This window comes from Nycticebus coucang, chromosome 22 (assembly GCF_027406575.1).
Source record: "Nycticebus coucang isolate mNycCou1 chromosome 22, mNycCou1.pri, whole genome shotgun sequence".
NCBI lineage: Eukaryota > Metazoa > Chordata > Mammalia > Primates > Lorisidae > Nycticebus > Nycticebus coucang.
Window position 1 is genome coordinate 15781309 of NC_069801.1, and position 17213 is coordinate 15798521.

Here is a 17213-nt window from a genome sequence, read left to right on the forward strand (position 1 = left end):
TACTCCTGGCAGCTTGCAGAATCTTTTCTTTTGTCTTGACTTTGGACAGGTTCATCACAATGTGTCTTGGAGAAGCTCGGTTAGAGTTGAGGCGACCCGGGGTCCGATATCCCTCTGAAAGCAGTGTGTCAGAATCTTTGGTGATGTTTGGGAAATTTTCTTTTATAATATTCTCTAGTATGGCTTCCATTCCTCTGGGGCATTCTTCTTCCCCTTCTGGAATTCCTATAACTCGTATGTTGGAACGCTTCATAAAGTCCCATAATTCTGACAGTGAACGTTCTGCTTTCTCTCTCTTCTTTTCTGCCTCTTTTACTGTCTGAGTTATCTCAAGAACTTTGTCTTCTACCTCTGAAATTCTTTCTTCTGCATGGTCTAACCTGTTGCTGATACTTTCCATTGCATCTTTAAGTTCCCTAATTGACTGTTTCAGTTCCTTCAGCTCTGCTATATCCTTTTTATATTCTTCATATCGTTCATCTCTTATTTGATTCTGTTTTTGTATTTCCTTTTGGTTATTTTCCACTTTATTAGCAATTTCCTTCATTGTTTCCATCATTTCTTTCATTGTTTTCAACATGTGTATTCTAAATTCCCTTTCTGTCATTCCTAACATTTCTATACTGGTGGAATCATCTGCAGTAGCTACCTCATGGTCCCTTGGTGGGGTTGTTCTAGACTGGTTCTTCATGTTGCCTGGAGTTTTCTGCTGATTCTTCCTCATGAGTGATTTCTTTTATCTGTTTGCTTGCCCTAATTTTCCTTTCACTTCCTCTTGCTCTTTAAGTTCTTGTGCCTGTGGACTAAAGGTTACAGGACCAGAAGGGTGAGAAGGTTGAAGAGCAGAAAAAAAGGGGATGAAAGAAAGGAGGACCGAGTGATAAGAAAAAAAGAAAGATAGAGAAAGGAGAGGGGGTGGGTATAAGGAATATTGACAAAAAGAAGAGAGGCACAGAAAGAGGGAGACAGGGCAATATAGGTGTACAGTAGGGTACTTTGACACAACCTTAAAAAACCCCACCTTCTGGGGGTGCCCAGTTGCGTGGTTCCCTTGAGGTCAGCAGCTCTTTGCTAACCTGATCAGACACAGTACCCCACCTCCACCAAGTAGAGAGGAAAGACAAAAATGCTATAAATCAAACCAAAAGAAGCAAACAGAAAACTTTACAGGGATAAAATTGGGTGAAAAACCAAATTATATCGGTAGAAACACTAGCAAAAATGAAGTTGAAGTTATTAAAAAAAGCAGCAATGGGAAATTATAATTAAACTAGGAAAATTGAGAAAGAAAAAGGGATCTGTGTGGAAAAGATTGAAATTAAAAAAACAAAAGAATATCAGCAACGTCAAAATAAACAAACAAAAAAAACAACCAAGCAAAAAAAGAAAGAAAAAAATACACAACCAAAAACAAAGCAGTTTGTATATGTTATTGAATATTGTCTGGGCAACACGTGGTCTTCTGGGGTATGAGATGTTAGTCACAGTTCAGATACGACTGGAGGCTGCTGATTACTCAAACCCCAGCAGGTAGACACCCTGAATCTCTCTTCAGCCTACTTAAAAGGCACTTCGAACTTGTAAACTTGTTGAGCAGAAGCTTTCCCAGCTTTCTTGCTAGAATCGCTGCTGAAGTGGCTATCCACTTACTCAGTGTGCCAAAACCGGTCTCACTCTGCCCCTGAGGGTTAGGGCTGCAAGGCGGCTCAGACCCCACCCTTAGGCTACTTGGTTGCTGGGTTACCAGCTCCCACCCGTTTCTAGCTCTGCGACCCTGAGGGCGGAGCTTGCCGGGGCAGATCGCTGACAATGGATCCGTGTGACCCACCGCCAAACACTATTAGCTCCGTCTGGCTCAGCGGCTCAGACTGGGGCCCTAGACAACAGCCAAAGTTCTCGCACTCCCGCTCAGGCCTTCCCCAAGGCAGTTCAACTCAGTGCCAAGTCCAAGGACATCAAAACAGTTCACAGGTAAGGCCTTTCTGGTTTGCAGTCTCGCTGCTACTGAACTTACAGTTGTGGGCGGGTTTAGACGGATTGAACACACGCGACCACTTGCCGGTTTTCCACGGATTTAGTCCTCCTCTTGGGGTCCAGAAGTCTCTCCCTGACTCCCTGTATCCTCATAGGAGTGGTGATAGGCAGTTCCCACCAGCCAGAGACGCCTGGAGTCCTATCTCCCCAGACTCACGGTGCCCAGATGCAAGGAAGCTGTTACTCGGCTGCCATCTTGCTCCGCCTCTCTTTTTTTTTTTTGTAGAGACACAGTTTCACTTTATTGCCCTAGGTAGAGTGCCATGGCGTCACACAGCTCACAGCAACCTCCAACTCCTGGGCTTAGGTGATTCTCCTGCCTCAGCCTCCCGAGTAGCTGGGACTACAGGTGCCCGCCACAACACCCGGCTTTTTTTTGTTGCAGTTTGGCCAGGGCTGGATTTGAACCCGCCACCCTCGGTATATGGGGCCGGTGCCCTGCTCACTGAGCCACAGGCACCGCCCGAGGGCAGGACTTTTAACTTCGAGGCTCCAGGGAGGGTTCAGGCTGTGATTCCCGAAACACATTCTTACACATTGTCTTCTCAGGACAGTCTTTGGATAAATCCATTCATTCACGCATAAGCGTTCTCTGAGAAGTTCCTCCTCGCCCTGATCATGCTAGGTCTTTGGAATCTATAGATGAATCAACTGTGAGCCTCTATTTAAGGGACTCAATTGAGATGCCCAGAACATCCAATGGGAGAGACAGGCAGGCAGTAACAATATCGATGGCAGTAATAGTAGCGAATACTTAGTGAGGGTTCACCCTATGCCGGGCCCTATCCTATGTAATGCTCACTCCCCATGTGTAGCCATCTCTGCAGCCATCACCCCGGGTGCTGGTCAGATAGACACTTCCCATGGTTATGCATTGAATTCCTGCCACTGTGTGCCCAGATCTGAGCCCACTTGGCTCCTGGAAGGCCAAGTACTGTAGGGAATGGAATCCTGATTCTGACCGCATCTGTGACCCAGGGCCAGTCCAAGGTAGGGTGCAGCTGGAGCAGGAAGGTGGGTTGCCTGGCAGGGCAGCAAACCTACTGCTTCTCCCCTGTCTTCCATAGGGCAGTGTGGGTCTCATGGCCAAGGTGTGGTGGTGCCCTTATAAGTTCCTATGGCCAGGGCTTATTCCCAGCCACACTCTACTGCAATCCCTTCCTGCCAGAGGTGGTTGTACGTGGACATGGTAGAGAAAAGAACTCTTTCTAGGATGAACTCTGGGCCAGAGCAGGAACCTACATCCTGCCATCCTTTGCTAATCCCATCTGGCTCCCCAACTCCACTGGACTGTGAGGGGGGATGTGGGGAACCCATTTGGGGTCTTGCTAGCTGCTATTTGGGTGGAGGCAGGGTATGTGGGGCGAGCTGGCACCTCAGTCTTTATTGCTGGGGCCAGGCTTGGAGCATCCCTTTAGCACTTGGGAGAGCTAATTAGCTCCCATCACTTTTCTCAGCAGGTGTTGCTCCTGGGGCACAGACTTCCTCTCACCCATCTCAGTATCCCATAGTGGGCTCAGAGCTGGCACACAGCTGCAGGAATTCAAGGTGTAACCTTGGGGAGAAGGCAGAAGTGGCTATAGAGCTTTCCACTGGGGCAGGTTCCCCTGGGGGAGGGCCAGGAAGAGCCCCAAAACCTCTGGAAGAATAAACCCATAGGGGTCCTTGTGGGCCATTTAAAGTTAGAGGGAGCACACTGGGCCTGGGGCCTGGGACTTTTGCTCCCCCACAAAGCCCAAGGCCTAGCTTCTTGCAGACCACGGAGGATAACAGTAACAGCAAACACTCACATAGAACTTACCATGAAACAGATTCTGTTCTATGAGTTTTATCTTTTGGAAGTAGTGCTCTCGGGGCTGCGCTGGGCAAAGGGGGATGATAACAGCACCCATCTCACACGAGTTACTCACGGAGGGCATTCATCATCACCACCAAGAAAGAGTTAGAGGGGAAAGAATAGAAGCTACCTTTTGGTAAGTAGCTAAGACCCCTCTCTACCCCTGACTTGGCATAATCCTCTCTTTCCAGAAGCTTCTGTCCACCCCCAGCTGGCGCAGGTCCCTTCCTGGGCTCCCACAGATACCGGGTAGGCCCTTTGAGGCTGTCTTCATTCTCTTCCTATGTTCTATCTTCCTCATGTGTTCTATGCCCTGGGCAGGTGCTGTGAGCCTAGTACACAGCAGGTGCTCAGCATGTGTACGGGGATGCATGGTAACAGGCTCACCTTCTTGGTCCCGTACATGACTTCCATGAACTTCTCATCAGCATCCTGAAAGCGCTGATCCAGGAAGGAACTTGTTTTCCGCACCAGGTTCCAGATCATGTAGCTGTTCAGCAGGCTGGAGCGAAAGGAGACCAGAGCTGCTAGGAGATGCCCCCAGCAGGACGCATCATAGCACTTCCCCTGCTAGCCCCTAGGGGGCTCTCAAATGCTGCCTCTGATCTCAGGCTCCTTCCCAGCCTGGGTTTTTGACCTGGTTGCCACTCTCTAAGCCAGGGGTCCTCAAACTTTTTAAACAGGGGGCCAGTTCACTGTCCCTCAGACCATTGGAGGGCCGGACTATAGTTTAAAAAAAAAAACAAACTATGAACAAATTCCTAGGCACACTGCACATATCTTATTTTGAAGTAAAAAAACAAAACGGGAACAAATAGAATCACACCGCCTCATGTGGACTGCGGGCTGCAGTGTGAAGACCCCTGCTCTAAGCACATGGAACAAAACACCCCTCAGTGCCTGGTACAAGCAGGTGTATACCATAGGTGCTCAATAAATCCTTGTTGCCTAACTGCTCTGTGTCTGGCAGCTGTGAAGCCCCAGTACGGAGGCTCCCCCCCATGGTGTCTGCTACAGGGCTAGGGTGGGAAACAGGCTGCCATTTTCCCACAAGAAGGCCAGACAGAGGGCAGGGGAGGGGCAGGGGCCAGCCAGGCCAAGGTTTCCACGATGACAGCTCCCACTACCCTTCCCCAGGGCACAGGGCACCTATCTGTGGCTGTAGCCACTGTTTCAAAGACATCACCTTAGCACAAAGAGGTTCACTATAGCAAACATCTAGCCTCCAATCAGAAATCAACCCAGATGTTTGACAAGAGAAGGGGTAAGTAAAGGATTGTATTTATGTATGACGGAGCACTATGCAACCATGAAAAATGATGTCTGCACGGGTTTAGGATGACACAGGGAAAACGTTCATGGTAAAGGGCAAAGGAAAAGCGGACTGTACCTCTAGGTACAAATGATGGAGTAAAAAAAGAGCCATGTAGGGTGCCGCCTGTGGCTCAAAGGGGTAGGGCGCTGGCCCCATATGCTGGAGGTGGTGGGTTCAAATCCAGCCCCAGCCAAAAAGTGCAAAAAAAAAGAGCCATGTATTTGAAAACCCATCTCTTTTTCTAGTGCTTTCTCTTTCTATAAATGCACACACACACAGAGTAGTGTTTTAGGTCATTGAAATTATTTTCTGTTCTTTCGAACGTTCTGTAGAAAGTTGTTCTTTCTACAACTCTTTAAAATTGAAAAATAAATACTTTTTTTTTTTTTTTAGACAGAGTCTTACTTTGTTGCCCTCAGTAGAGTGCTGTGGCGTCATAGCTCACAGCAACCTCAAACTCTTGGGCTTAGGCAGTACACTTGCCTCAGCCTCCCGAGTAGCTGGGACTATACCGCCACCCTCGGTATATGGGGCTGGTGCCCTACTCACTGAGCCACAAGTGCCACCCTATTTATTATTATTATTAGAGATAGAATCTCACTTTGGTGCCCTTGATAGAATGCCGTGGCGTCACAGCTCACAGCAACTTCAAACTCTTAGGCTCAAGTGATCCCCTTGCCTCAGCCTCCCAAATAGCTGGGACTACAGGTACCTACCACAACACCTGGCTATTTATAGAGACAGGGTCTTGCTCTAACTCAGGCTGGTCTCAAACTTCTGAACTCAGGCAGTCCATCTGTCTCGGCCTCCCAGAGTGCTGGGATTATAGGCATGAGCCACACTATGCCTGGCCTTATAATAAATTTTAACTAAAAATAGCAGCTACCATTCACTGAGTCCTATTAAGTGTCAGGCACTGTATTAAAACCCCTCATACTGATTATTTCTTTTTTTTCCCTTGGGTTTTTTTTTTTTTTTTTTGAGACAGAGTCTTACTATGTCTCCCTTGGTAGAGTGCTGTGGCATCACAGCTCACAGCAACCTCCAACTCTTGGGCTTAAGCGATTCTCTTGCCTCAGCCTCCAAAGTAGCTGGGACTACAGGCGCCTGCCACAATGCCTGGCTATATTTTGGATGTACTTGTCATTGTTGTTTGGCAGGCCCGGGCCGAGTTCAAACCTGCCAGCTCTGGTGCATGTGGCTGGCACCCTAGCCGCCGAGCTACAGGCACCAAGCTGCACACCGATTATTTTACTTGTTTCTCACAGCACTCCTGTGTGATGATGCTATTTGTATCCCCATTTTACGGACTAGGAAAATGAACCTAAGAAAGGGTAAGAAATTTGCCCAGGGCCACAAAGCTGGTAGGGTAAGGAGCTAGGATTTGAACCTCTGCCTGTAACCAGGATGCCCCTCATAAAAGCCCACCCCCAGACCCATTTTCCTGAGTCAGTTTGTCATCCTCTGCCCGTGCCCATCCTGCCTGAGAAGGCGGCTCCCTGTGAGAGTCACGTCCCAGGCTGCCAGGCCTCCCTTACCATTTGTCAGTGTTGTTGATGAGAGTAGAGACCTGCTCAAGGTATTCTTTGTCGTAGACCACAATAGGCTCAGATTCATTGATCTCCACAGGGTAGAAGATGGTGTTGAGAAAGGGCAACCAGTTGATGGCAGGTGCCAAGGTCTATAAGGGAAGAGGACAAAGTGACACCGGTGGACTACATCTCCTTGGGGCCCGGGTCTCCAGGGCAGTCTGCAGAAGGTGTCATGGCACCTTCTGCTCTTTGGCAAAGGAAAGAACTTGGTGCGGCCTGACAGCCTGGGCAGACGGTCAAACAGGGGCTGGCGACTTTGCTAATGATGCTATAGGTAGACTTCTAAGGAGCCCAACATCAAAATTTACCTTGAAATGGAACTAGGATAGAATAAGAGCAGATGTAACAGCAGCTGTCATTCATGAGCCCCGCCTCCTGTGTGTCAGGAGCCATTGCCAATGACTCAGTAATAGTATGCCACTTGGTCCTCATCAGAGCCTAAGCGGTCAGTAATATTATCCCCACTTTACCAATGAAGAGACTGAGCTTCGGATAGGCCTAAAACAGTTAGGCATGTAGAATCTGGAGCCAAGCTGCTCTGCTTCTAGCTCTTACTTAGTCTAGCTGTGTAACCTTGAGTAACTTAATGAGCCCTTCTGTGCCTCCCTCTCTCATCTGAAAACAGAGCCTGCTTCATGGGGCTCCTGTGAGCATCAAATAAGCTAATGCCATCTATTCTATTCAACAAGGGCCTCTGCGACATCAATCAGCTTCTCTGCGTTTGGTAAGTTGAGGGATAATGGTAGTATGTGTGCAGACTGTGTTGGTCTGTAAGTGATGTTTCTCGGGCATGGGACCTGGAAAGGCAAGAGTCAAATGCTAACCTTCAGCAAGGAAGGGAAAGCCCTCAGCTCGGCTGATGCACCAGAAGGCTGCTCAGCTCTACTTTAATTTTTTGTTTTTTTGAGACAGAGTCTCACTTTGTCACCCTGGGTAGAGTGCCATGGTGTCATACCTCGCAGCAACCTCAAACTCTTGGGCTCAGGCAATCCCTTTGCCTCAGCCTCCTGAGTAGCTGGGAGTACAGGCACCCGCCACAACGCCTGGCTAATATTTTTATTTTTTGTAGAGACAGAGTCTCACTTTATCGCCCTCGGTAGAGACCGTGGCATCACACAGCTCACAGCAACCTCCTACTCCTGGGCTCAGGCGATTCTCTAGCCTCAGCCTCCCAAGTACCTGGGACTACAGGCACCTGCCACAACGCCTGGCTATATTTTTGTTGCAGTTTGGCCAGGACTGGGTTCGAACCCACCATCCTTAGTATACGGGGCTGGCACCCTACCCACTAAGCAACAGGTGCCACCCCCAGCTAATTTTTTTATTTTTAGTAGAGACAGGGTCTCACTCTGGCTCAGGCTGGTCTCAAACTCCTGAGCTCAAGCAATCCACCCACGTCGGCCTCCCCGACTGCTAGGAATACAAGCGTGAGCCACCACACCCTGCCTTCAGCTCTACTTTAAAATGATTGAAAATGAGCACCTGACCTGGGCTGTGCCCCTGCAGAGGCCCCTCCAGCTCTGCTTAACTCTCAGGCCCCAGCAGGTTGGTTTCCCCGCTGGCCTGTGGCTCAGAGCTCCCTGCCTGTCTGCAGTTCCTTGGTGTCCCTGGCCAGCACCTCCCTTAAGGCAGCCTCCAGCCATGCTGAGCTACCTCTCAAGGCTCCAGTTATTGCTTTGTTAGGGTTCTGATTATTAAGTCACACAACTTAAAAAGAAAATTGTAGTAAATACATGTAATGTAAAATTTACCATCTTAACCATTTTCAGGAGTAGAGTTCAGGGGCATAAGTTTGCTCACATCATTGCCCTACCATCACTGCCATCCATCCACAGATTTCATCTTACAAAACAGAAACTCTATACCCATTAAACAATAAATTCCCACAGCCTCCCACCCTGCCCCTGGAAACTACTTCTACTTTCCGCGTCTATGAATTTGACTAGTCTGGCACCTCGTGTTAAGTGGAATCACTCAGAATCTGTCCGTTGCATTATGCTCTCAAGCTGAGTTGCATAACTTTTGAATGGTTTGCTCTTGTCCTACTTTTCTCACATGTCCTGTTATTTTTAGTGTGTCATTTTTACAGAATGCAAGGTTTTCTCAGGCCTATATATTCTGTGCTATGGCAACCATGCCTGTCTGTGTCAATCACTTAGTTGGGTATGTCTAGCAGTTAGCAAGCAATTCATCGATGTTGGCCACTACAATCCTTGCTCAAGGTCTCCCAAGACTGGCCATGGCCCCATTCCACTGAAAGTGGGCAAGATGCAAGACAGATAAAGGAAGTCAGGGATGCCTTGTACATTGTCTTCATATGGGAAAATCAATTCATAATGTAAAATTAACCTGTAATGTAAGATCCATCTATAACCTGTTCATAAATACCTATGATGTCCCCAAGGAGAGAGGCAGTCATCAAAACTCCCCATTTAACAGACACAATTTGCAAATGACATAAGGTGACTGTTCTGGGGTCACACAATTAACCAGTGATTGTGCAAGTCTAAAATCCAGGTTTCCTTTTCTCTCTGGGTTTAAAAGGGCAGCTCAGCCACTAGGCAACAAGGGCCGCACAGGACAGGGAAGGCTGTGAGGAAGGCAGGTCCCGAAGGCAGCAGTGTGCTGGCAAAGGGTTAAAGCTAGCTCACAGTTTACGGATAAATATTTTTCACCGTGACTGACTGCAAACTACCTGCAGAGCTGGGAACAAATGTACACTATAGACTAAGGAAATGGTGGGCTCTAACACATCCCTGCCTGCCTGCAGCCAGATGAGCAGGGAAGAGCCCTGGGCTGGGGTTGAGCAGGACTGGATCAGAGTCCAGCAGCCACGAGTCATCTTCTACCTTTCTCTGAAATGGGGACAACAATCTGGCCTCCCAGAGTCGACTGCTCTGTGCCCTTTGGACGTGCCTGCTCCATAACCCTGAGTTTCCTTTCCCCCAGCTTGTCTTCTCTGCCCTCTCCTGGCAGGAGACCCTCCGCCAGGCAATCTCTGGGGCTGATCTTTAACATTTTGTGCCTATACAATTTGGAGATGTGCTCTCAGACCTTCAAATAGGGCTCCACAATGAGAGCCACCTGTCTTGCACACAAAGAATCCAGGAAAATCAATACGTTTATAAAATTGTTTACAGGATGAATGAGAGCTTCCTGAACTGCAGATATCAGATGGTGAGAAATCCCTCTGCTGTTCCTTTAGGGATAGCAAGTGTCTGTGTGGGGAAATTCTCACAACTCTGAGATGAGGAGACGGGTGTTGAACACCAGCATATTTACACTTTTAATCCCTGAACTCCTAACTTTTAGTTTTTTTGGCTGAGGCCGGATTTGAACCCACCACCTCCAGGATATGGGTCCGGCACCCTACTCCTTGAGCCACAGGCGCCACACCCCTAAACTCCTAACTTTTAAACACATGTGCCCAGACCCAATTTAATTGACTAGGACATTCCTCTTATGATGCACGCCCTCTGGGGCACACTGATGAGCTCCATTTTCCACACCTGCAACCAAGGGGGACACTGGTCACAACCCAGCCAAGGCAAGCAGGTTTGAAAAGTGGGAGAGAAGAGGATGCTGCTTCTGGGCTTTGTCTCAGCTGGAGAAACCAGAGCAGAGGCTGGGGCTCAGTCCCAAACAGCAGCTGGTGTGAGGGGTCCTAGAAAGGAATGGGAGGCCCTCATGACCACAGAGAAGTGACAGAAGAATGTCTGATTGGTGGCTGTGAATTCGGACTCTGCTGGGGTTTAGTCTGGAACCATTCTGTGCTTCAGCAGGGCTAGCCTAGAACCACACTGTGCAACCTGGACCACCTATCCCTGAGTCACTTGGAGTATGGGAAAAATACCCCAAATGTCCAGATACCAGGGGACAAGAAATTCTCTGTCCCAGGGTGGAATGAATCAAATTGGTTTAATGCTGGGGACCTGGTGACATTGCCAATCACAAAGGAATGATAATAATATGTTATGCTTGCATTGTGCACATGAGCTTATAGAATGAAACCATTCTCATCTTTTGCCCCAACTTATCCTTCTGCAACCTAGTGGCTTGGCCAGGCAGAGATTCCTACTGAGGACACCAGACTTCGGTGCGGGCGTGGGGGTCGGGGTGTCCAAGACTTTTTTTTTTTTTTTGTAGAGACAGACTCACTGTACCAACCTTGGGTAGCGTGCCATGACGTCACATGGCTCACAGCAACCTCTAACTCTTGGGCTTATGCGATTCTCTTGCCTCAGCCTCCCGAGCAGCTGGGACTACAGGCGCCCGCCACAACGCCCGGCTATTTTTTGGTTGCAGTTCAGCCGGGGCCGGGTTTGAACCCGCCACCCTCGGTATATGGGGCCGGCGCCTTACCGGCTGAGCCACAGGCGCCGCTTGTTTCTTTCTTTCCTTCCTCCCTCCCTCCCTTTCTTTCTTTCTTTCTTTTCTTTTTTTTAGACAGAGTCTCAAGCTGTGACCCTCAGTAGAGTGCTGTGGTGTCACAGCTCACAGCAACTTCAAACTCTTGGGCTTAAGCGATTCTCTTGCCTCAGCCTCCCAAGTAGCCGGGACTACAGGCACCCGCCACAACGTCCGGCTATTTTTGTTGTTTTTGCAGTTGTCATTGTTTTTTTAGCTTGCCCAGGCCGAGTTCAAACTCATCAGCTTCAGTGTACGTGGCTGAGGCTGGCACCCTACCCACTGAGCTATGGGCGCTGCCCTATATGCCCATTTCTTCTGGGCGAAAGTCCATAGTTTTTGACCTGTACTCAAGGGACACTGTGACTTAAAGAACCACTGTCCCTCGTAAGGACAGGGGCTGCATCTCATTTGTCTCTGTGTTATGGCAAGCAGCAGGTGTGAGTGAATGAGCAAAGCCCATTTTACAAAGAAGGAAACCGAGGCTCCCAAGGGTGAGTTAAGTAACTTGTCGAAGGCCACTCAGGTCATGGTGAAATGGGCTGGGGCTACCTCTGATTCTCAGCCCTGAGCCCACACAGCTTATGGCTATTGTTCTTGCTGGATTCTTCCTGCCCTGGCAGCGTACAGCTGGGAGGGAGGGAAGGCCTCCTCCCTTCTTCCTCGTTGGAAGAAGGGGACAAAAGCAATGGTGATAGGATGTGTGGGGGAGAATCTGGCAGCCCAGAGTGGCTCAAGGCTACTGTGCCTTCTCTGCCACTCTTGGCATCATGGCCACTGTGGGGGGCCGAGGTGCTGGGGGCCCCTCTCAGGCCGGGCAGCTGGAGCAAACCTAATAACACGCACAAACAGCATCTCCCTCAACCTCCTGGCCTAGAGCAGAAAAACAGTGCCAGATGGTGCCTGACGCCAGCTGCTCATCTCCATTGCAGCCCACTTGGTACCACTGGCCCTGGCACCGGCTTCTCTGGGACCTAATGGGCAGCTGGTGCCAGCTGGGGGTCAGGCTCTCTTGCCCTCACCCAAGGCTCTTACATGGGTTGTACCCTCACCCAGGACACCCATGGCTTGGCTGGTGCTCACCCATTAGACTCGCCTTCCCGCTGCCCCCCCCCCCCGCCTGCTGTTTTTGCTGAAAGCTCTTATCAGTTAGACTGGGGTTGTTTCCTAGCTGGAACAAAGCCTGGCCAAGCTGGGTGACTCACACCTGTAATCCTACAGGCCAACACAGGAGGGCTGCTTGAGGTTAGGAGTTCAAGACCAGCCTGAGCAAGAATGAGAGCCTGTCTCTACTAAAAATAGAAAAATTAGGTAGGCTTTATGGTGGGTGTCTATAGTCCCAGCTACTCAGGAGACTGAGGGAAGAGGATCACTTGAGCCCAGGAGTCTGAAGTTGCTGTGAGTTAGGCCAAGGCCACAGCACTGTAGTAGCTTGGGCAACAAAATAAGACCCTGTCTCAAAAAAACCCAAAAACCCCAAGGCTCCAAAGTGGCCCCCAGACATACCTCTCAGATGGAGGGCTGGGGAGGGAGAAGGGTAGGCACCTAGGTCCTTCCTGAAGGAAGGAAGGGATGGGCAGACTTGGTGAGTCTGGGGGAGGGAGGACGACACCTTGCTGGAGCCCTGGCACACAAGCGGCACCCGGGCCAGGGGTGGGCAAGGCCTGGTCAAGCATACTGGGTGATGGCGAGAAACAGGAAGCTCAGCAGAGGCCCCTCTAGATTTCCCTGTGACCCCTGGCTCTGAAGATAAGGCTGGACAGCAATACCTGATGCCCTGGGAAGAAGGGGCGGCAGGCAGCCCGCTCAAGGCCCAGCAGCCACCGAGGGCAGCCTGTGGCAGAGGTTGACCTGCAGAACAGACATCAGGGTTCCTGGATGGGTCGCCCCAGTCACAGAGTGCGCAGGTGTGACTCCCTCATACCTTGGCCGGGATGTCACCAGGTTACGTGGCCAAGAGCTCCAGTGACTTGATCCTGAGGCTTATGTCCAGCCACTCCAGAGCCTCCGAGCCTTGACTATGTCACTTACCCTCCTGGCTCAGCAAAGGGGAAAGAGACACAGAACCCACACCTCACATTTATTAAGTGCTTACTGTGACCAGGCTCCACCTGTTTGGTGCTGGAGAGACTAGAAACGCCCTGCCAATGTGAGCTGCTGTTGTGACTACAGGGAAATGCCATCATAGGGAAGCAGCCTGGAGCAGGGCAAGAGGCACTTACTAGTGTGTGGCCTTCAGCAGGTGACTTAACCTTTCTGAGCCTCAGTTTTTCCATCTGTGAATTGGGGATAACAACCATCCCTCCTTCATAGGGCTACTTCAAGGATGTGACAAAGTGAGAATAAACAACCCCCAGCCCAGCAGCCTGTCTGAAGCCTGGGAGCCTCCGTGGCCACTGGGGGCTCAGGTTACCTGCAGCTCGGCTGCCGTCACTTTGTGATAGATGAGCTCCTCGTCCCGGCGCTTTTCCTGGGGGATGGTGATGTTGGCCAGCGCCGTCTCAAAGTCCAGGATCTGCTGCATCTGGGGCCGGATGGCATCCTCATCCCCGCCACCCAGCAGCTTCCCCAGCTGGACCATGTAGTTCAGGTATCCGGTCAGCACCTGTGGGTCCAGCACCCCCAAATGGTTAGTGGCTGCTATGTGCTGCCCCCTGGGCAAGGGTAGGTGAATCACATGCAGGGAGCCTGTGGGAAGCATAACTGGGTGAATGATTTCAGCACTGTGTCCTTTCATGGTTCCCTACAGCCCTCAGGAGAAAGCCCAAAGGCTTCCATAGGTCCCCAGGTGGGCTGGGCCCTGCTGTTCTGGCCTTGTCTTTCTGTTCTTGAACACACCCTTTTTGAACTACCCTCCATCCTCAAGTTCCCAGATCAGAATTAGTTCACCTTTCCCTTACCACAGTTTGTTGTTATGCATTTGGTGGGTAGTTACTTAAGTAATGTCTGTCTGCCTCGGCTACTAGGCCTTAAGCCCCATGGGACATGGACCACCTTGTCCACCACCATCTCCCTAGCATCAGGCACTCAGTGGGTGCTTGCTCAATACCGTGGGTGGAGTATGAATGGGCAGATGAGCAAGCCTCAGGCAAGCTTGCCCCTGGGACTTCCCTAAGAGGCAGGCAGGGAGGGAAGGGCGCAGGCTTTGCAGAATGCAGACGTGGATTAGAATCTCAGCCTCGTGCTTGTTCGGCTACATCACCTTGAGCAAGTCAATTAGTAACTCTGAGCTTTATTCCCTGCTCTGTAAAAGGAAGGGCAAAATTTACACCTATTTGACAGATGGGGTGAATGATATTCAGAGAAGTTCAAGATGTGCAGAGTGACAGGGAGTGTGAGAGGTGATGTATACAAAAGGCGCAGGACCCACAAATGGCTGTTACTACTGCCTCTCTGTAGAAGACAGACAGAGGGTACTTGGCCCCTGCCCCTGTGTCCCTAATGCCTGAATGTGACATAGCCAGCTGAGCAGTGTCTCTTCCCTGCCAGGGACTGCCTGTCACTCACTGAGTAAGTGGTATCTCTGGGTTCCTACGGCTTCAAAGACCTGCACAGGAGCAATGGGGTTGAACACTCAGGGGAGATAAACACCTCAGGGGGTGGGATGGGACAGAAGCCATGTCTCTGAAGAGGCACACTCACCTTCTCATTTTCGGTTTTGTTCAGGTAGTAGTCTCTTGAGGGTAAGCCCAGGCCAGATTGGTCCACCTGAGGGAGGCGGGAGTAAGGGGAAGCATCTGTTGTGCAGGTGTGCCCTGCACAGCCTCTGCCCACCCTGGGGATGCTGGCACATGGCGTCAGAGGACCAGCTCAGGTTCCAACAGGAGCATGAGCTGAAGTCACTGATGTCCTCCCCCCAACCCCCAGGGAAGGGACAATGCTTTCCTGTCCATTTGGAAAGCATAGGGCAAAGCCATCTCTCTCTTTTTTTTGTTTTTTTGAGACAGTCTCATCATGTCGCCCTTGGTAGAGTGCTGTGACGTCACAGCTCACAGCAACCTCTAACTCTTGGGCTTCAGCAATTCTCTTGTCTCAGTCTCCCTAGTAGCTGGGACTACAAGCACCTGCCACAACGCTTGGCTATTTTTTTGTTGCAGTTGTCATTGTTGTTTAGCTGGCCCGGGCCGGGTTCGAACCTGTCAGCCTGTATGTGGCCGGCGTCCTACCCATGGAGTTACGGGAGCTGCCAAAGCCATCTCTCTTGAGACATCTCCTGGTCTCAAGCTTCTCCGAGCATGTCCTGAGTGGTTAAGAGCCGCTCACAAGCTGTGTACCTTGGTTAAGTGACTTAACCTTTCTGATCCTCAGGTTTCTCATCAGGAAAATAAGAGAAAGAATACCTAATCTTCAGAGCTGGAATGAGGATTTGAGAATATGGTTCTGGCTAGCTGGGCACGGTGGCTCATGCCTATAATCCTAGAACTCTGGGAGGCCAAGGTGGGTGACTGCTTGAGTTTCGGAGTTTGAGACCAGCCCGAGCAAAAGCAAGACCCTATCTCCACTAAAAATAGAAAAACTATTCGGGCATTGTGGCCGGCTCCTATAGTCCCAGCTACTCGGGAGGCTAAGGCAAGGGGATCCCTTAAGCCCAGGAGTTCGAGGTCCCTGAGAGCTATGATCCAACATACTCTACCCAGCGTGATAGAGTGAGACTGTGTCTCAAAAAAAAAAAAAAAAAAGAGTATGCTGCTGGCAGACAGCCTGCAAGGGGGGGCGGGCATTCCTGATAGCTCACACTGAGCCTATGGCCACACCCTGACACATCTAAGGCAGATGTTATTATATTCATTTGATGGAGAAGGAAATTGCAGCTCAGAGAGGTTGAGGCACTTGCTTAAGGTCACACAGTGAGTGGATAATAGTGATAGGCTAGAAGCTCAGCTTTTAGGGTCCCCTGGCTGGGTTTCTCATGCTGGCATCTGAGGTTGGGGCAGACCAGTGCTGGGGCTTCCCTGTGTGTGCCAATCCCAGCATGGGGCTGGCTCTGAGGTGGGTGGGAGGTACCCAGAAAGTGCTTTAATAGTACCAAGGAGTTGACATCACTCTTGGGGTCCACACTCTGCAGTGCAATGTCGACGTGCCCACAGCCGGCAGCCTACCCTTTCTTGGTCTCTTGCCTATAAATATCTCACCCATGGGGGCCTCCAGAATAACCTAGGCTCAGAAGCCAGAGGCCTCTATCACACCCAGGGTAGGTCTTCCCATCCAGCACTTGCTACAATTAAAACAGGAAGAGACTGTGCCCTTTCCTCCTCCCGTGTTTCTGGCCAGCTCACCTGGATCACATTGCTATTGGAGTTTTTGGAGTCGGCACTGACGTAGACAGAGAAGAAGGGCGAGGTGCGATAGTGGGCAGTGACCACCTGCAGGGTGTCCTGGAAGTTGTCCTTAGCCCAGGGACCTGTGATGTTCCAGCCCCCAAGCTGTGGGGAGAGAGAGTGGCAGGGAGATGACAAGGTGGCAGGGAGACTGGGATGTAGACTCCAGTTCTGCAGGTGACCTGGCTTGTGACCCTGACACCTCATCTGATCTCTCTGAGCCTCAAGAGTAAACCAAAGGGCTGGTCTTCATGGAGGGTTTCTGACCCGTGAGCTGAAGACAAGAGAGACAGGAGCCACAGACAGGAGCCATGTGGGGCTGCTCCCTGGGTGGGTGGGGTAGGAATGGGAAGGTGGCTTTTCCCTGTACGCTGCTCACTTTTAGGACACTGAATCATGTGAAGGTAATTCCTATCACACGTAAATTCAACTGTGACTATGGTAGCAGAAAAGGTTCGGGATGTTTAAGAAGATAGATAAGCTTTAGTCTCTCTCAAGGCTGGTATTTTTGTTGTTGTTGTTATTGTTGCAGTTTGGCTGGGGCCGAGTTCGAACCTGCCACCCTCAGTATATGGGGCCAGTGCCCTACTCACTGAGCCATGGGCACCGCCCCGGTTGGGATTTATTTTTAAATCTCCTGGTCTTCCTTGGGTTGGCACATATGGGTACACAGGGCCTGTCCAGAGAGGAGGGACTGGTGCAGTCCCCAG

At 50.4% G+C, this 17213-nt stretch overlaps 1 protein-coding gene across 2 annotated transcripts in view; it reads right to left on the reverse strand.

The window, feature by feature from the left end:
- Positions 1–17213, reverse strand: part of ECE1 (endothelin converting enzyme 1) — a 131298-nt gene that overhangs the window by 22031 nt on the left and 92054 nt on the right. For both annotated transcript variants that reach the window (XM_053575591.1, XM_053575590.1), the window contains exons 6-10: positions 16462–16608; positions 14828–14893; positions 13599–13790; positions 6725–6867; positions 4259–4373 (exon numbers count right to left, since the gene is read on the reverse strand). In XM_053575591.1, the coding sequence (XP_053431566.1) occupies positions 4259–4373; positions 6725–6867; positions 13599–13790; positions 14828–14893; positions 16462–16608 (663 nt within the window). The remainder of the gene's footprint in view (positions 1–4258; positions 4374–6724; positions 6868–13598; positions 13791–14827; positions 14894–16461; positions 16609–17213) is intronic.